Raw genomic sequence first — 14317 nt, forward strand, 5'->3', positions numbered from 1 at the left:
TCCTCTGGCGCCTCCCACGGCCCGGCATGTAAAAGCGTGGCTGCGTCAAAGAAGGGTCCCTCGGGTCTAAAGTGCATCCCCTTGTGCTGCGAGCCTGAATGTCTTCCAGAGGCGTCTGGGCTGCTGTTCAAGTGCAATGCTGAGTGGAAACAGAACGTTCTGCTTTGTGCTATGAGATGTGGATGTTCCCAGGGGTGACCCTTCCGACAAAACCAAGTTGGGCTTTTAATCACCAATTACAGAACTCAAAGGATTCGCCGCCTTCATCAAATGGTGTCAAGCTCGGCATGAAGCGTTGGCGGCGGCGGCGGCGGACGTCAGGAAACGGGTCTAGGAGTAAAGAAGGAAATCTGGGTCCGTCTCCACTTTGCAACCTCCTGTCTCAATGATCGCCGGGAAAGTGACTCTGTTTCACAGAATGCGGGTTTGTTTGTTTTGTAAAATCAGAGGTAACTGCAACTAGCCTCCCTTCCCACAGAGCCGCTGGGAAGGACCTGGAGAGAGCCGGACACTCACACAGCCCCCTCCCTACGTCAACTGTCACACTTTCCCAAACTCTGCTCAGCGCGTCACAGTGCCATTGCTGTTCTCCGTTCTCCCATACGCGGTGGGCAGCAAAGGGAACGTCCGTTCTGTTTATAACCTCAGCCTCAGCCTAGCACAACGCCTGACTCAGCAGGTGGCCGTAAACACTTACTGAAGGAATAAATGCATTAAAATAATTTGATAAGCGTAATAGATAATTACTGTTCGATGGGAGAAATTAATACCTACTAGCCTCTAAACTCTTTCCCTCACATAATCCTGGATCTTGAGATGCAATTATTGGTGTAATTTTAAAAAACACTGAAAACATTGGGAGTACTAATATGTCAGTTTATTCCATATATTTTTAATCAAAGAACTGAAAGGATGGCTTGGAGAATGATCTAGGATGCACCTCTAGCACTGACAGGGAGGTACTTAGACTGGTCAACAGACACCCAGATGGACGTCTCGTCAGAGGAACTGTATTAGGAACTATATTCATCCTAGGCAACCATCTGATTTTTAAAAAATATTTATTTATTTGGCCGTGCCGGGTCTTAATTGTGGCACGCGGGACCTTTTTTGAGTTACGGCATGCGGGATCTAGTTCCCGGACCAGGGATCGAACCTGGGCCCCCTGCATTAGGAGGGCAGAGTCTAAGCCACTGGACCACGAGGGAAGTCCCCAACCATCTGATTTTATTTTCATTTCCCAAGAGGTCTCCCTACTGGGAAAAAAAAAAGTCCTTTCCGAGCAGCACGAATAGCACTTCCTTGGCAGTCATGTTCGTTACCTCAATTATCCAGTTAGTTTTCTACCACAAATCAGCCTCATGAGTCAGGGCAGCAAGGAGCCCGATTCTTCCATTAAAGCGGCAGAACTGCTCTGCTGAGAGGCCAAACCCTGGAGCACAACAAGGTGAGACCAACCTGAGGCCTGTCTCACCGTGGCCAAAACATCACTCTATCACGATATAATACGTGATAAAATACTCTTACTGGGAGATGTACTGTTCTGTACACAGAAGTTTTATTCTTCTGTGTACAAAGTTGTATAACAAAATACAAAAGACAGAGTTGCTCAATTTCAGCATGACACTGAAGAGTTAAGTATAATTTCCACTCTTAAAAGAAACAGGCATCAAAAGGAAACTTATGGGATGGGCCAGCTAAGAAACCTATAGGTCAACTTTAAATGGACCACGAAGTCCAGGGACTATAGGAGTATCTCAGATTACAAGAACCGTGGTCCAGGTTGCTCTGAATCCATTTTGCAAGGTTGTTGTATGGGCAGGTAACAACAGTCAAGCAGGCTTGGGTCAGCCATGCTGGCAGGAGAATAAATATGAAAGAATTTAAATATTAAAAATAAAGATTTAGGGACTTCACTGGTGGTCCAGTGGTTAAAGACTTTGCCTTCCAAGGCAGGGGGTGCAGGTTCAACCCCTGGTGGGGGAGCTAAGATCCCACATGCCTCGAGGCCAAGAAAAACAAAACATAAAACAGAAGCAATACTGTAGCAAATTCATGAAGACTTTAAAAATGGTCCACATCAAAAAAAAAAAAGATTTAATAAAATCGACACAAATAAGTGGAATTTGACAGCAGAAGGCTGATATAAAAACTTTTACATGCTCACTGAAGAGAACCTTAAAATTCAGAAAAGGAAAAAAAACAAAACTTCACCCAAAGTCCCACTATCCACACATAACCAAAATGTATTTTCTTTCCTTCTAATCTTCTTTTTCCTATTTCATAGTGTTCGTGTTTTAAACATAATTATAATCATACTGTATAAAAACTTCTGTATGCTGCTTTTCACATCATCTAATATATCAATTTCCCACACTCGCTGTAAAAATTTTTATTGACCAATATAATAACACGTCAAGTAGATATTTCAGAATCTACTTAATGATAGACATTTAAGCTATTACAATTTTAAAATGCTGCAAAATCTGTCTTTTCTTTATAAGGCTTTCTGTATTTCGGCTTCTTTGGAATATTCCAATAAGGGAATCGTTAGGCCAAGGAGGTAGAAATCTTATAAAGCCCTTGATACTTATTGCCAAACTGTCTTCCAGAAGCACTGAAAAAAACCTGTCCTTCGTCTAGTTCACGTGTTAGTTGATTCAAAGGGGAATCAATGGGCCAAAGAACATTATTTGGAAAAAGATTTTTTAGAAAATACGCAAACTGATCGACTTACGTTCGCACTTTATGCCGACCGATGATGAAAGAAACCTTCCGGCTCCATGGGTTCACAAAGCTGGACCAACTGGAATCCAATACAATGTAATCCCCATTTTGAGAACAAAATCTAATGGGTGAATGTTCAAAGGGAAGATGGCCTGCATACTTCAGGACTATACAAAATAGTAAGACAAAATTAGAATTTATTTAACACGGATATTGATTACAAATGTCTTTTGTTAAGGCATTTATTTGTAACTGTTTTAGAATGTCAAAATAGAAAAAAAAATTGTTTCAGCAGTTCCAATACATTGCTTACCTGGTTAAAGGTTAAGCTCTAATGATTAGAGCTTGTGAGACCCTCTAGTGAGAAATGAAATGACAAACTTAAAAAGATCAATGAAAAAAAAATGTCCTCCTATAAAGAAGTAGGTCCTTACCTTTTTGGTGTATGGCGACCATCAGAGAACGATCTTCCGGGTGCAGGTATGCCAGGATGGATGTTCCAATCAGATCCTGAGGTAGGTAACCCAGCAAAGGCACTGCTCTGAGCACAGACACAGCACAGGCAGCATGTCACATGCACCAAGTAACTCATACCTTATATACTTTCAACCGTACTTTTCAGCTAAACTCTAAATATGACAAAGGGTATGCAAAAGATGTTCATTACAGCATTTATAAATGCTACAAACAACCCAAGTGCCTACATTGTGGGGAAGTAGATACACAATCTAAGAAGTGTTGGTCATTTGACATATTGCATCACCTGTGAAACTTCTAAAAAACAGATTTGCAGGCTCACCACAAGCTTACTAAATCAGAATTTCTGTGGTAAGACTAGGAGTCTATATTGTTAACAAGTTCCTCAGAGGTCTCTGATGCCCTCCATTTCGCTGCCTTTTAAAAAGTCTACAAAGATCACATTATAACATAGAAAAATGCTTATGATGTTAAATGAATAAAGCAGGCTACAAATTTATACAGAATAATTAAAATTATACAAAAACAATGTCTCCCAAAAGGTGATATCAAATAGACAACCAGTCACAAAGCCATTTGTAGGATAAAGGTTCATGGGAAAATTCTGATGTACAGACACTCAAGATGACTTAGATAAAACTGACTCCAGAAACATTTTCTATGTGTACAAATTCACAAATACTTTCTATTGCAATAAACTTAAGCTGTTTTCAGAATAACTTCAGCTAAAATTTTCTTACCTTCTACAGATTATATTATACAAAGTATCTCACTAATTACTGTTTAGTTTCAGGGTAACTAAACGGTAATAAACCCACTTCCAGATGTTAAAAAAAATTTTTTAAAGCTTTTTTTTTTTTTTTTTTTTGGCCACATCACTCGGCTTGTGGGATCTTAGTTCCCCGACCAGGGATTGAACCTGGGCCCTCGGCAGTGAAAGCATGGCATCCTAACCACTGGACCGCCAGGGAATTCCCTGTATGTTAAAATTTTTTAAAAACCAAAATTAAGGGCTTCCCTGGTGGCGCAGTGGTTGAGAGTCTGCCTGCCGATGCAGGGGACACGGGTTCGTGCCCTGGTCCGGGAAGATCCCACATGCCGCAGAGCGGCTGGGCCCGTGAGCCATGGCCGCCGCACCTGCGCGTCCGGAGCCTGTGCTCCGCAACGGGAGAGGCCACAACAGTGAGAGGCCCGCGTACTGCAAAAAAAAAAAACCAAAACAAAAAAACAAACCAAAATTAATAACTATCATAACTGTGCCAGTTTTTTGACATTTTTGCTTATGCTTATCTGTGGTACAGTACATTGGTTCTCAGATTTTCAGATTTCACAAAGTAAAATTTTTAAGTAAATGCAGGTGGAAATGGAGGGTACGAACAGGGGATAACAATGTTTTATTTTTCCAAATAAAGGTATCAAAAAAACAACAATAAGCAACAACTATTATGTACTGTCACTAACTCTTTAAATAAGAAAGACTATTTTAATAACCAAAAAAGAGGCAGGAAGGACGCTAAGTTCAAAATAAGTAACAGTTCTTCACACACACAAAAAATCTGCCTTATTTTTCTTTCTCTTTTCCCCCACTTCAGACTAATAAAAATTCATTATAAACTGTTTGGGAAACACCTGCCTAGTGGAAGTAACACTGGAATAGGACTTGGAGGCCAGAGTCGTGGTCTCATTTGGACCACAGTCATCTAATACCATGTGGCCCACGTTCATTGTCCTCTTGTGCAAACTGGAAAAATAATTTCTGACTTTCCTAAAGCTTTGAAATAAATATGATAATGTGTAAATCTTAGCACTATAACATGCAAGATATTTACATTAAAAATTTACACAACACGGGACTTCCCTGGTGGTCCAGTGGTAAAGAATCCACCTTCCAATGCAGGGGACACAGGTTTGAGCCCTGGTCCGGGAACTAAGATCCTACACGCCGCGGGGCAACTAAGCCCGCGCGCCACAACTACTGAGCTCGTGCATCTCAGTGAGACAGCTTGCATGCCACAAACTACAAAGCCCACGCGCTCTGGAACCCGCACGCTGCAACTAGAGAGAAGACCACGCGCTGCAACGAAGAGATCCTGCGTGCCTCAACAAAGACCCCGTGTGCTGCAACTAAGACCCGACGCAGTCAAAAATATATATATATAAGGAAAATTAATAAATATTAAAAAAAATTTACACAACACAAATTTCAAACTACCAAAACTCAAATACGCAAATGAATAGATTCAGCTCTATCATGTTACGTTTAACATGTTAAACGTTATGTAAACTTTTAAATATTTTTATTTATTTTCAGAAACAAATTTCTTTTAGGCTTAAAGAAGTACTTACCTTTCATCTATTTCAAGAAAAACACACCCGGGGGTGTGTGTTGTGGTAAAAATTCTTTTATCCACTGGGATTCGAGGAGCTATGGAAACCAGAAAGACTGGTTTAAAGGCAAATACCTAATTAACTATCCACTTAACATATTAAAGAGGGAACAAACTCTATAGGCCATGGCAGAAATCTCACCTAGGGACCTGGCCTTTGAGCAGCCAAAGCTAATAACTTTCATTATTAACCACATTTTAATTAGGTCAAAACGTGATGCCTACTACAGTTAATTTTAAACAGACAGAAAGTCTGTGTACATCGAATAGCTTACCCATCACAATCTAACAGTCAAAGATGGGGTCATTTAGAGTTCAGGACAAAAATGTTTCATCATATTTAGTGGTTGAATACAACTAAGCAAATAGGATGTGAAACGTCAGTACAATAGGGACATATTTAATCTGTAATAAAATTGGCACGGTCAGTGCTGCTACAGTCTGCTTTGACAATGTAGTGATTAGCACATCAGGGAACAATTTGAGCATGACACTAACTCCGCATTTGCTTACGCACGATTTCATTTCCAAGAAGCACGAGGTGAATGCAGAAAAGAGCAGCTAGTTGAATGGAGTCACTGAGGAACATGAAGAAACATGCACACACCTGAAACATCCACCTGCAGCCTCTGTTCACCAGGTTTGCTCTGAGCCACGCCCGTCCAACCTGGTGATGGAACTTTCCCTCTGATTTCAGTCCGCCTTCCCCTCACTCCTCACAGTAATGCACAAGCTGCAGCCCTTCCAACACCCACGTCCACAGCAAACCGCAGGGCTTTTCCGCTGTGGCGAGCCGCATTTACCGCATCACTTGTGCATTTCTTCATCACTGAATGTGTAACACCGTGTTACCATTTTATGAGATTCCCGTCTTATTTTTAATGTATGGTTACTTGACTGTTGTGCCCCTAAACTCATTTTTCCCATAAGCCCTGTGGTTTGTGTGAATTTTTCTGCACAGGATGGTAAGTTTTAGGAAAGCATATGTCACATTACAGCAGAACCAACTGTAATTTCAAATGATAAATGGAAGCTGCTTCTGTTTTGATATAAGAATTTAGCAATGCTGTTCTGCCACTGGAAGACATAAATTATACTTGTTACGCAGGGGGCTTTCAAAACACTTAAAAATATAAATTCATTCTTGTAACCTCTGTATGCAACAATTTCAATGCTCTTCTGTCACGCAAGACAGAAGCAAAAGGCCACAGGATGGTCACCAGTAGAGAAAGGATTAGAAGACTGCGTATCTGTGGCCAAGTCTATGCTCAGACCCCTGGGCCATGCTGTCCTTAAAGGAGATGAGCACACAGGAAGTCAAGGTCAGCAAACAGAGACGTCAGGGAAGATCAGCTCAGGGCCAAGCTGAAGACAGTGGCTGCAGTAAACAGGCTTTCACGTGCTTCTTTCTGATGTGCTGACACGTCACATCTGACCTAAACGCAGACGCTCCTGACCTACCTTCGTAACCAGAATGAATCTTCTCCACCAGCATGAGACAGCAGGGCTCAGGCTCCGGGCGGGCCGAGCTGTGCACATGAATCAAATAGGGGATAATCCGGAACGGGCAGTAAGGCTGCCCCAGCTCCTGGGCTTCACCTCCACTGAAGAGAAGAAAAATGGTTTAGTACCAGTCCTGACTTGTTCACTTAGTCCAATGTGAAACAAGGCGGGGGAAAATGTTTTGTTGGTAATTTCCAAGAGAGACGTGTCTGAATCTAAAATGTTTAGACATATTTATTTATTTATTTTGGCTGTGTTGGGTCTTCGTTGCTGCATGTGGGCTTTCTCTAGTTTTGGTGAGCGGGGGCTACTCTTCGTTGCGGCGCGCGGGCTTCTCATTGCAGTGGCTTCTCTTGTGGAGCACAGGCTCTAGGGGCACGGGCTTCAGTAGCTGTGGCTCACGGGCTCAGTAGTTGTGGCTCGTGGGCTCAGTAGTTGTGGCTCATGGGCTTAGTTGCTCCGCGGCACGTGGGATCTTCCCGGACCAGGGCTCAAGCCCGTGTCCCCTGCACTGGCAGGCGGATTCTTAACCACTGCGCCACCAGGGAAGTCCAAAACATATTTATTTTTAAAAGGAGGGACACGTTAGTTTAAATTTTCAATAGTCACAGGCAATGATACTCGTTTGTTACTGGATGAGTAGGAGGCTTTCTGGAGAGGCGGCTCACCAAGGTGAGTGTGAACCGCTCACTAATTTCAGCGTGACTTTCTGTTCCTGCTGGGAAGAGGGGCAGGCACAGCCACCTATCTTGCCTCGTGTATCTAAACCAAGTACCACATGGTGGAAAACAAGGCCCTCTGGGATCACGCCCCTAAGCCGGCCCTCCGTCAGCCCTTCCTACGCCCTCGTTCAAATGACCGATTCAGTCCCACCGCCTCAGCCGCTCCGCTGCCCGGCGCAGACCTGGTGTGCGGCTCAGCATCACCCACCGTGCCTAGCTACAGGGAGACGGTGGGGCTGGACCCTCTGGGCCAACCGGCGCGGAGGCTGCTCGCTCCCTCCCAGGAGGCTCCCGGGGGCGAGGGGTCTGCAACGAGCACACAGATGTCCATCCTGTTTCATCAGCCTGGCTGCCTGGAAGACGTTTCCACTTGGATCTGCCCGAACGTCCCAACCTGTATTTCACGCTCCCCCGTTTCTGCCCATCGCACCTCTCCTTGCCAACCGTCACGAGCGTGGATGTTCGGGGGTCTCTGGCCGCCCTCCCCGCTCTCTTCTCTCCTCTAACTCCAGCATCTCCTGTCACTTCTCCACTCTCAGCTGTGACCCTGCTTCCTACGTCACCGCTCAGAAGAGCACCTTCTCCTGGCACTCACCTGCGAGCATCTGTACTTGTGCTAGTGGCTCCCCTCCCATTTCTGTGCGTGCTTTCTCCAGGCTCATCCCGTCCTGAGCTTCTCAGTGCCATCTATACGCCGATGACCTGCACATCTGTCTCTAGGCCGGCCTCCTCCCCTGAACCCCGGGCTCCTGGACCAACGCCTCGTCAACATCACGAGGCAGATTTCTACTCGACACTGCACACTCACCTAAAACTAAGGCACACGCTCTCCCCTCTGCTCTCCAGACAGCTGCTTGTCCTACAGTTTCCTCCTCCCCAATACATGGCACCTTGAGCCAAGACTCCCACGTCACCTGACTACTCTTTCTATCTCGCACCCGAAACTATCCCACCAGTATATGCTGCTAGGTCTCCCCTGGCTCAGGAAAGGCACCTGAAAACATTTACCAACATAAGAAACACACAGAGCGCTTACTACGCGGCAGGCACTTTTCTCAGATCTTCATAACCAACAACTCACCTGCGAGTGACAGAAAGAACCGACATGGCCCTCCCCACACACGCACACCTTTCCAGGTTATCCCTCCCCAAGCATTCAAATACTCTTAGCGCGAGTCCCCCTCAGTTCCATGGAGTGTCTGAATGATCCATTACAAGGATTTCTCTTCCCCGCAAATCAAGAGCATTTAGTAACCTCAATACTACTGTTGGCGATCATGACGTCATTTAAAACCATTTTTTCTTTTTACTTTGAAAGTAACATTAACATATCAAAGTAAATTTGGAAGAGAAAAAAAATCACTAATAAATCCTACCAGAAATCAACTACTATTAAAATTTTGATCTCTTTTCTTCTAGTTCACTGTCACTGGACCTTTTAAGTCCTCATAAATATATCTATCTTGCTTTCTTTCAGGTTGTTCAAAATTTCAAAAATTAAGTTTCAATGTGACTGAAAAACAAAAACTAAAGAGCTCCAAAAAACTGTCATCTGAAAGTATATTTCATGTCCAGTAACCCTCACGTGCCCCTGGGTTAAGAATGATCTTTCTGGTCTCTTCCCCTATTGCATCATTATCTACTTTTCTCATAAGTACATGTATCTTCTCCTCAATCAAAGCACAAACATGTATCTTCTCCTCAATCAAAGCACAAACAAGAACCAAGTCTTGTCTTTTGTATCCACAACAGACCTAGTTGAATAAGGCATCAAAATACGTGCCAAATAAAATCAGAGGGATGAGTTTGGGATTTGGGATTAACAGATAAGGACTACTATATATAAAACACAAAAACAAGGACCTACTTTATAGGTCCTATAGCATATATAAATATAGTTCCCTGTCCTTATAGCACAGGGACCTATATTTAATATCTTGTAATAACCAATAATGGGAAAGAACCTGAAAAAGAATATATATATGTATGTATATATGTGTATATAATTATATATATATACACACACACACACATGTATAACTGAACCACTTTGCTGTACAGCTGAAACATTGTGAATCAACTACACAGTCAGTTAAAAAAAAATAAATGAATAAAAAATAAAGTAAACCCAGAGCCCACTCCACCGCTCCTGGCCTCCAGGAGCTCCCACACTCACCGGATCCTGCAGAAAAAGGATTTCACCGGAGCGAATTCATAGCATGAGGCTGCTGGAAACAAACACACGTGTCAGTGTCCCGCCCGCACGCAGCTCCTCCCCAAACTGTCACTGCACAAAGGGGAGACTCTTTTCAGGGACAGAGCTGCTCTTGATTAAAATAGGACTCTCCTCCCTCTCTAAGATCTAGTTCCATCCAGTAATTTCCCAGGGCTTTTTCGTGTTGAATAGTAACCCTCAGGTGAGGCCCCGAGAGCACCTGACGGAGGCCTCTCCCTGTCACCCCCTGCAGTCCTGTCTGCATTTCTGCTCCTGCCTGGACTCACTGCTTCAAATGTCAACATAATCACCCTGCGACACAGTTATTTCGCTGGTAATACTCTATTCCCCTGTAATAGTTCGGACACGTCTCAAAAACTGGGAATTCCGATTACTTAGAGCTTTCAGGTAGAGGATACATACATTTCTTTCCTTGGACAAATTCCCCAGAGCTGTGTTCCTAGATTAGATGATATCATTTCATGACTCTCATCATATATTGGCAAACTTAGCTCCAGCAGATGGTACCAATTCAGGGTCATTAATAACACTTTCTCACATCCCTCATGCCAAAGGTTTTGCTTCAGTTTTATTGACTTCGCATTTATTTTATTGATGTGTGAGGTGGTAATTCAGAAACATTTAAATTTGCCCATCTTAGGAAACTGAACTTATTTCCAAATGTCTGTTGATTACTTTATTTCGTCTGGTAGAACTCCCTGAATATACATCTTTTGGGCATTTATTCACTGGAGTGAAAAGTTTTCAGTTATAGAAACCAAGGAAATGTTTACAACCAAGGAGACGTTTTTAAAAAAATATACACTGAAGGAGCACCTTCAATGAGGATTCTGAAGAACCAAAATACTGAACATGGTCCAGGTGTTTGTACTCCTAAGGAAAGGATCATAGGAAGAATAAGAAAATGGGCTTTTGAGTGATCAAGAAAAATGTTCACAATTAAAGAAAAGCCCTCCAGTTTAAAAGTAAAGGGACCAGTGACCAAACTCCTGTAATTCGTGAAACTATGAAAGTTACAGACCCAGAATTCTGAAGCCAGAAGTTCTTACAGAATGTCTGGGAGAAATAACAGAAAGAACTTGACAAAGTAAGCTAAAGAAATTAACTACTCTAAGATATGCTATCATCTTAACACAGAAACTGTTTCTGGAGTTTCTGTGGAGGAATTAAGGCAAGATAAAGCTTTTTCAAAACTATCCTTGATTTTCTGAGCTGATTCTCGTGGGGGGGGCGGGAACCGTCCCTCAGTGACACTTTCAAACGCTTGCCTTTGGCTGAGGACAGTTCTCCCGCTTTAAGGTGCAGTCCCAGCAGCCGTGGGGTCAGACGGGCTCTGGATGCACGCTGCCAAGGTGAAGGCCGGCTCCATACTTGCAGGCAGTGTGACCTTGGCATCTCTGTGACCATGGCAGCTAAGAAATGGCACAGTTGCTGGCTCTGAGGGACCCGACTGTTGCCTGAGCCCTGCTTCCCGCGGGCTGCCCCCGGCCCGTGCCCGTACACGGAGCAGGCAACGAGGCAGGACCATTCCATGGAGACGCCGGGCTCCTCCAGCGGGTGGACCCCCTCTGGCTGCCTGGCCCAGAAGCTCTCTGGACTGCGCTGCGGCCCGAGGCTTCTGCTGCCCAGCCCTCCCCCCGCCTCGCTCCTTCCAGCGATGCCAGCGATGTGGGCTGAGGGCTCCTCTCACCACCTTCCACCCGCTCCCCCAGTCAGCGTCCCACTTCTGGGCAAACCCGAACTAATACAGTTACTGTGTCCATCTACCGGGGAGAATGACAGTACCTACACCTCACAAGGTCTCTGTGAAGATTAACTCAGTCGATCCACGAAAGCAAAGAGAAGGGTCCCTGGCAAATAGTAACCGTTCAACAGATGACAACAGTTGAGATGAGCCTTTATGCTGCGAATGCTCCAAGCCTTCCCCAACCTACAGCTTGCTGGGCTCTCACAGAAACCCTGTATTAACAGGCGCGTCAGAAACTATGATTCTCATTTTACAACGAGAAGCCAAGTGGCCTCCAAGGTTCACGAAGGGACAGAATGCAATTTGAAACTCAGACCTTCAGATTCTGAGCTTAACATTCTTTGCACATAAAAAAATACTGCAACTCTGTTGTAAGGTGAACTCACTTCTCACTTACACTACTTATACATTGTAGCAGGCACCTGAATTCAACTGCCCTCTGCCCCCAGAGTCCTGTACCACAGAGAGCCAGCCTACCGGATCTCAAAAACAGTAGGTGGGGGCCCGCTGTCACTTCCACACCTGGGCTGGAACGTGCGAATTCTTGTTTCTGGAAGTGTGTTCTAAAGAAACAGCGGTCAGATCCTTCTGAGAGGTCTGTACAACAAGCCTAAGGGGAAAGGTGCTCTAACACAGGGCCAAGGCTGACAACTGCTGAGTTTAGAGCTTCCCGGGTCCTCTTAATGTCCTATGAGCTCAAAGGAAGGGACAGAAAGAGGTAACACGAGCACAGCCCAGAAATGGTGTGGAGCTAAACAACGGCCCTCAAGGAGGGCGTGGATCCTTGGGGTTCCTAAAGCGAAAGTATAGTGTGAGAAGTAAACTAAATGGCCATCATCTTTATGGAGCAAGTAAATGTTTAGGTCCAAGAGACAACACTTTTAGGGACTATTATGTTTTTACAAGTAGGGGAAATACCATTAAGTAATTAGCAAAGATAAGGAAGTGAAAAGATCAGGGAATTCCCTAGTGGTCCAGTGGTTGGGACTCCGCACTTCCACTGCAGGCACATAGGTCTGATCCCTGGTCGGGGAACTAAGATCCCGCAAGCCTTGCAGCACAGCCAAAAAAAGACAAGTGAAAAGATCAGACAGAGACTATAGGGCAATACCGAAGGGAAAATGGGAAAGACCTGGTGAACTGTAGTATCACATGTCAGTTCTGTTCACTGTTGTACCTTAGCACCTAGAACAGCTCCTGGCCCACAGACACTGCTATATAATGTCTACGGAATGAATAAACGATGAACAAAAGCAGAGAAACAAACGTGGACAATTGAAGGTTGAAAACGCATGTTTCGGAAAGAGGAAGAAAAATGAAGTCAGTGTTTTTGAATGAAGGCAAAAGGAGAGAGGGAGCTGGAAGAAAGCAAGGGTGACAGGTGTCTTTTCTGAAGCTTATATAAAACGTGCACAGAGAATGGGGCAAGGGTCTGGGATTGAAAAAAGAAGGCTGTAACACTGTTCTTCACTGGACTGAGAACTGGATTAAAAACCAGAATGAGTACAGAGCTCTAGATTTGCAGGATGAAGTTCTGAGGATCTGTCTCACAGCACTGTGAATGTACTTAATGCAGCTGGACTGTACACTTGAAAATGGTCACGATGGTAAATTTTGTGAGTGTGTTTTTTACCATAATAAAAATAATAAAAATTTTTTTAAAATGAGAGAAAAGGGTTTGGGATCAAAAAGGAAGCTGATCTTTACTAAGTTCTTTAAGAGACATTTCACAAAAAATATGAAATAGGGAATAAAGGGTGACTTAAGAAAGAATGAATGGGACTTTCCTGGTGGTGGAGTGGTGAAGATTCTGCCCTCCCAACGCAGGGGACCCAGGTTCGATCCCTGGTCAGGGAACTAGATCCCACATGCATGCCGCAACTAAGAGCTCGCATGCCTCAACTAAGGAGCCCGTGAGCCACAAGTAAGGAGCCCTCAAGCCACAACTAAAGAGCCCACGTGCTGCAACTAAGGAGCCCACGTGCTGCATCTAAGGAGCTGGAGAGCTGCAACTAAGGAGCTCGCCTGCCGCAACAAAGACCCGGCACAACCAAATAAATAAATAAATATTTTTTTTAAAAAAAGAATGAATGAATGAATGAAAGATTACATGGGATTGAATAACACAAAGAAAACTGTGAGTGGGAACCCACTCCCCACCCCCAGTTCAGGAAAAGCAGGCTTTCAGAAGGAAAACAAAATGATGAGATTCATAACTTTTGGGGAGAAGAAAAGCTGGAAAGGGATCTAACTTTGAGAAGCTTACCTCCAGAGCAAAGCAGAGAAATAATGAAGTCAGTATAAGAGGAAAAACATTTAATTTTATTAACAACAGACACTTTGTAGCAATTAACCTGCTATACATGATGCTGTAACACACCATATCTATGGCATATAGTCTGTGAAACTAACTTGATTAAATGAAAACGAATTTATTGGATCTTTATGTTATTAGCAGCATTTAAAATGCTATTTTCCTCACATTCTGACTTTTAAAATGAAGAAATAAGAAAAACTA

At 43.8% G+C, this 14317-nt stretch overlaps 1 protein-coding gene across 7 annotated transcripts in view; it reads right to left on the bottom strand.

The window, feature by feature from the left end:
• PER3 (period circadian regulator 3) overlaps positions 1–14317 on the bottom strand; it is a 63505-nt gene that overhangs the window by 45499 nt on the left and 3689 nt on the right. For 5 of the 7 annotated variants that reach the window (XR_003003765.1, XM_024749938.1, XM_024749937.1 and 2 more), the window contains exons 5-9: positions 9993–10044; positions 7053–7195; positions 5551–5629; positions 3162–3268; positions 2738–2894 (exon numbers count right to left, since the gene is read on the bottom strand). Coding sequence is in view for 6 of the 7 variants with exons in the window: in XM_024749938.1 (XP_024605706.1) it covers positions 2738–2894; positions 3162–3268; positions 5551–5629; positions 7053–7195; positions 9993–10044 (538 nt within the window). In the remaining variant the exon portion in view is untranslated. The remainder of the gene's footprint in view (positions 1–2737; positions 2895–3161; positions 3269–5550; positions 5630–7052; positions 7196–9992; positions 10045–14317) is intronic. The other 2 variants (XM_024749935.1, XM_024749939.1) reach the window with 1 other exon arrangement.

The sequence above is a fragment of the Neophocaena asiaeorientalis genome, unplaced genomic scaffold (assembly GCF_003031525.2).
Source record: "Neophocaena asiaeorientalis asiaeorientalis breed wild unplaced genomic scaffold, Neophocaena_asiaeorientalis_V1.1 scaffold275, whole genome shotgun sequence".
Classification (NCBI taxonomy): Eukaryota; Metazoa; Chordata; class Mammalia; order Artiodactyla; family Phocoenidae; genus Neophocaena; species Neophocaena asiaeorientalis.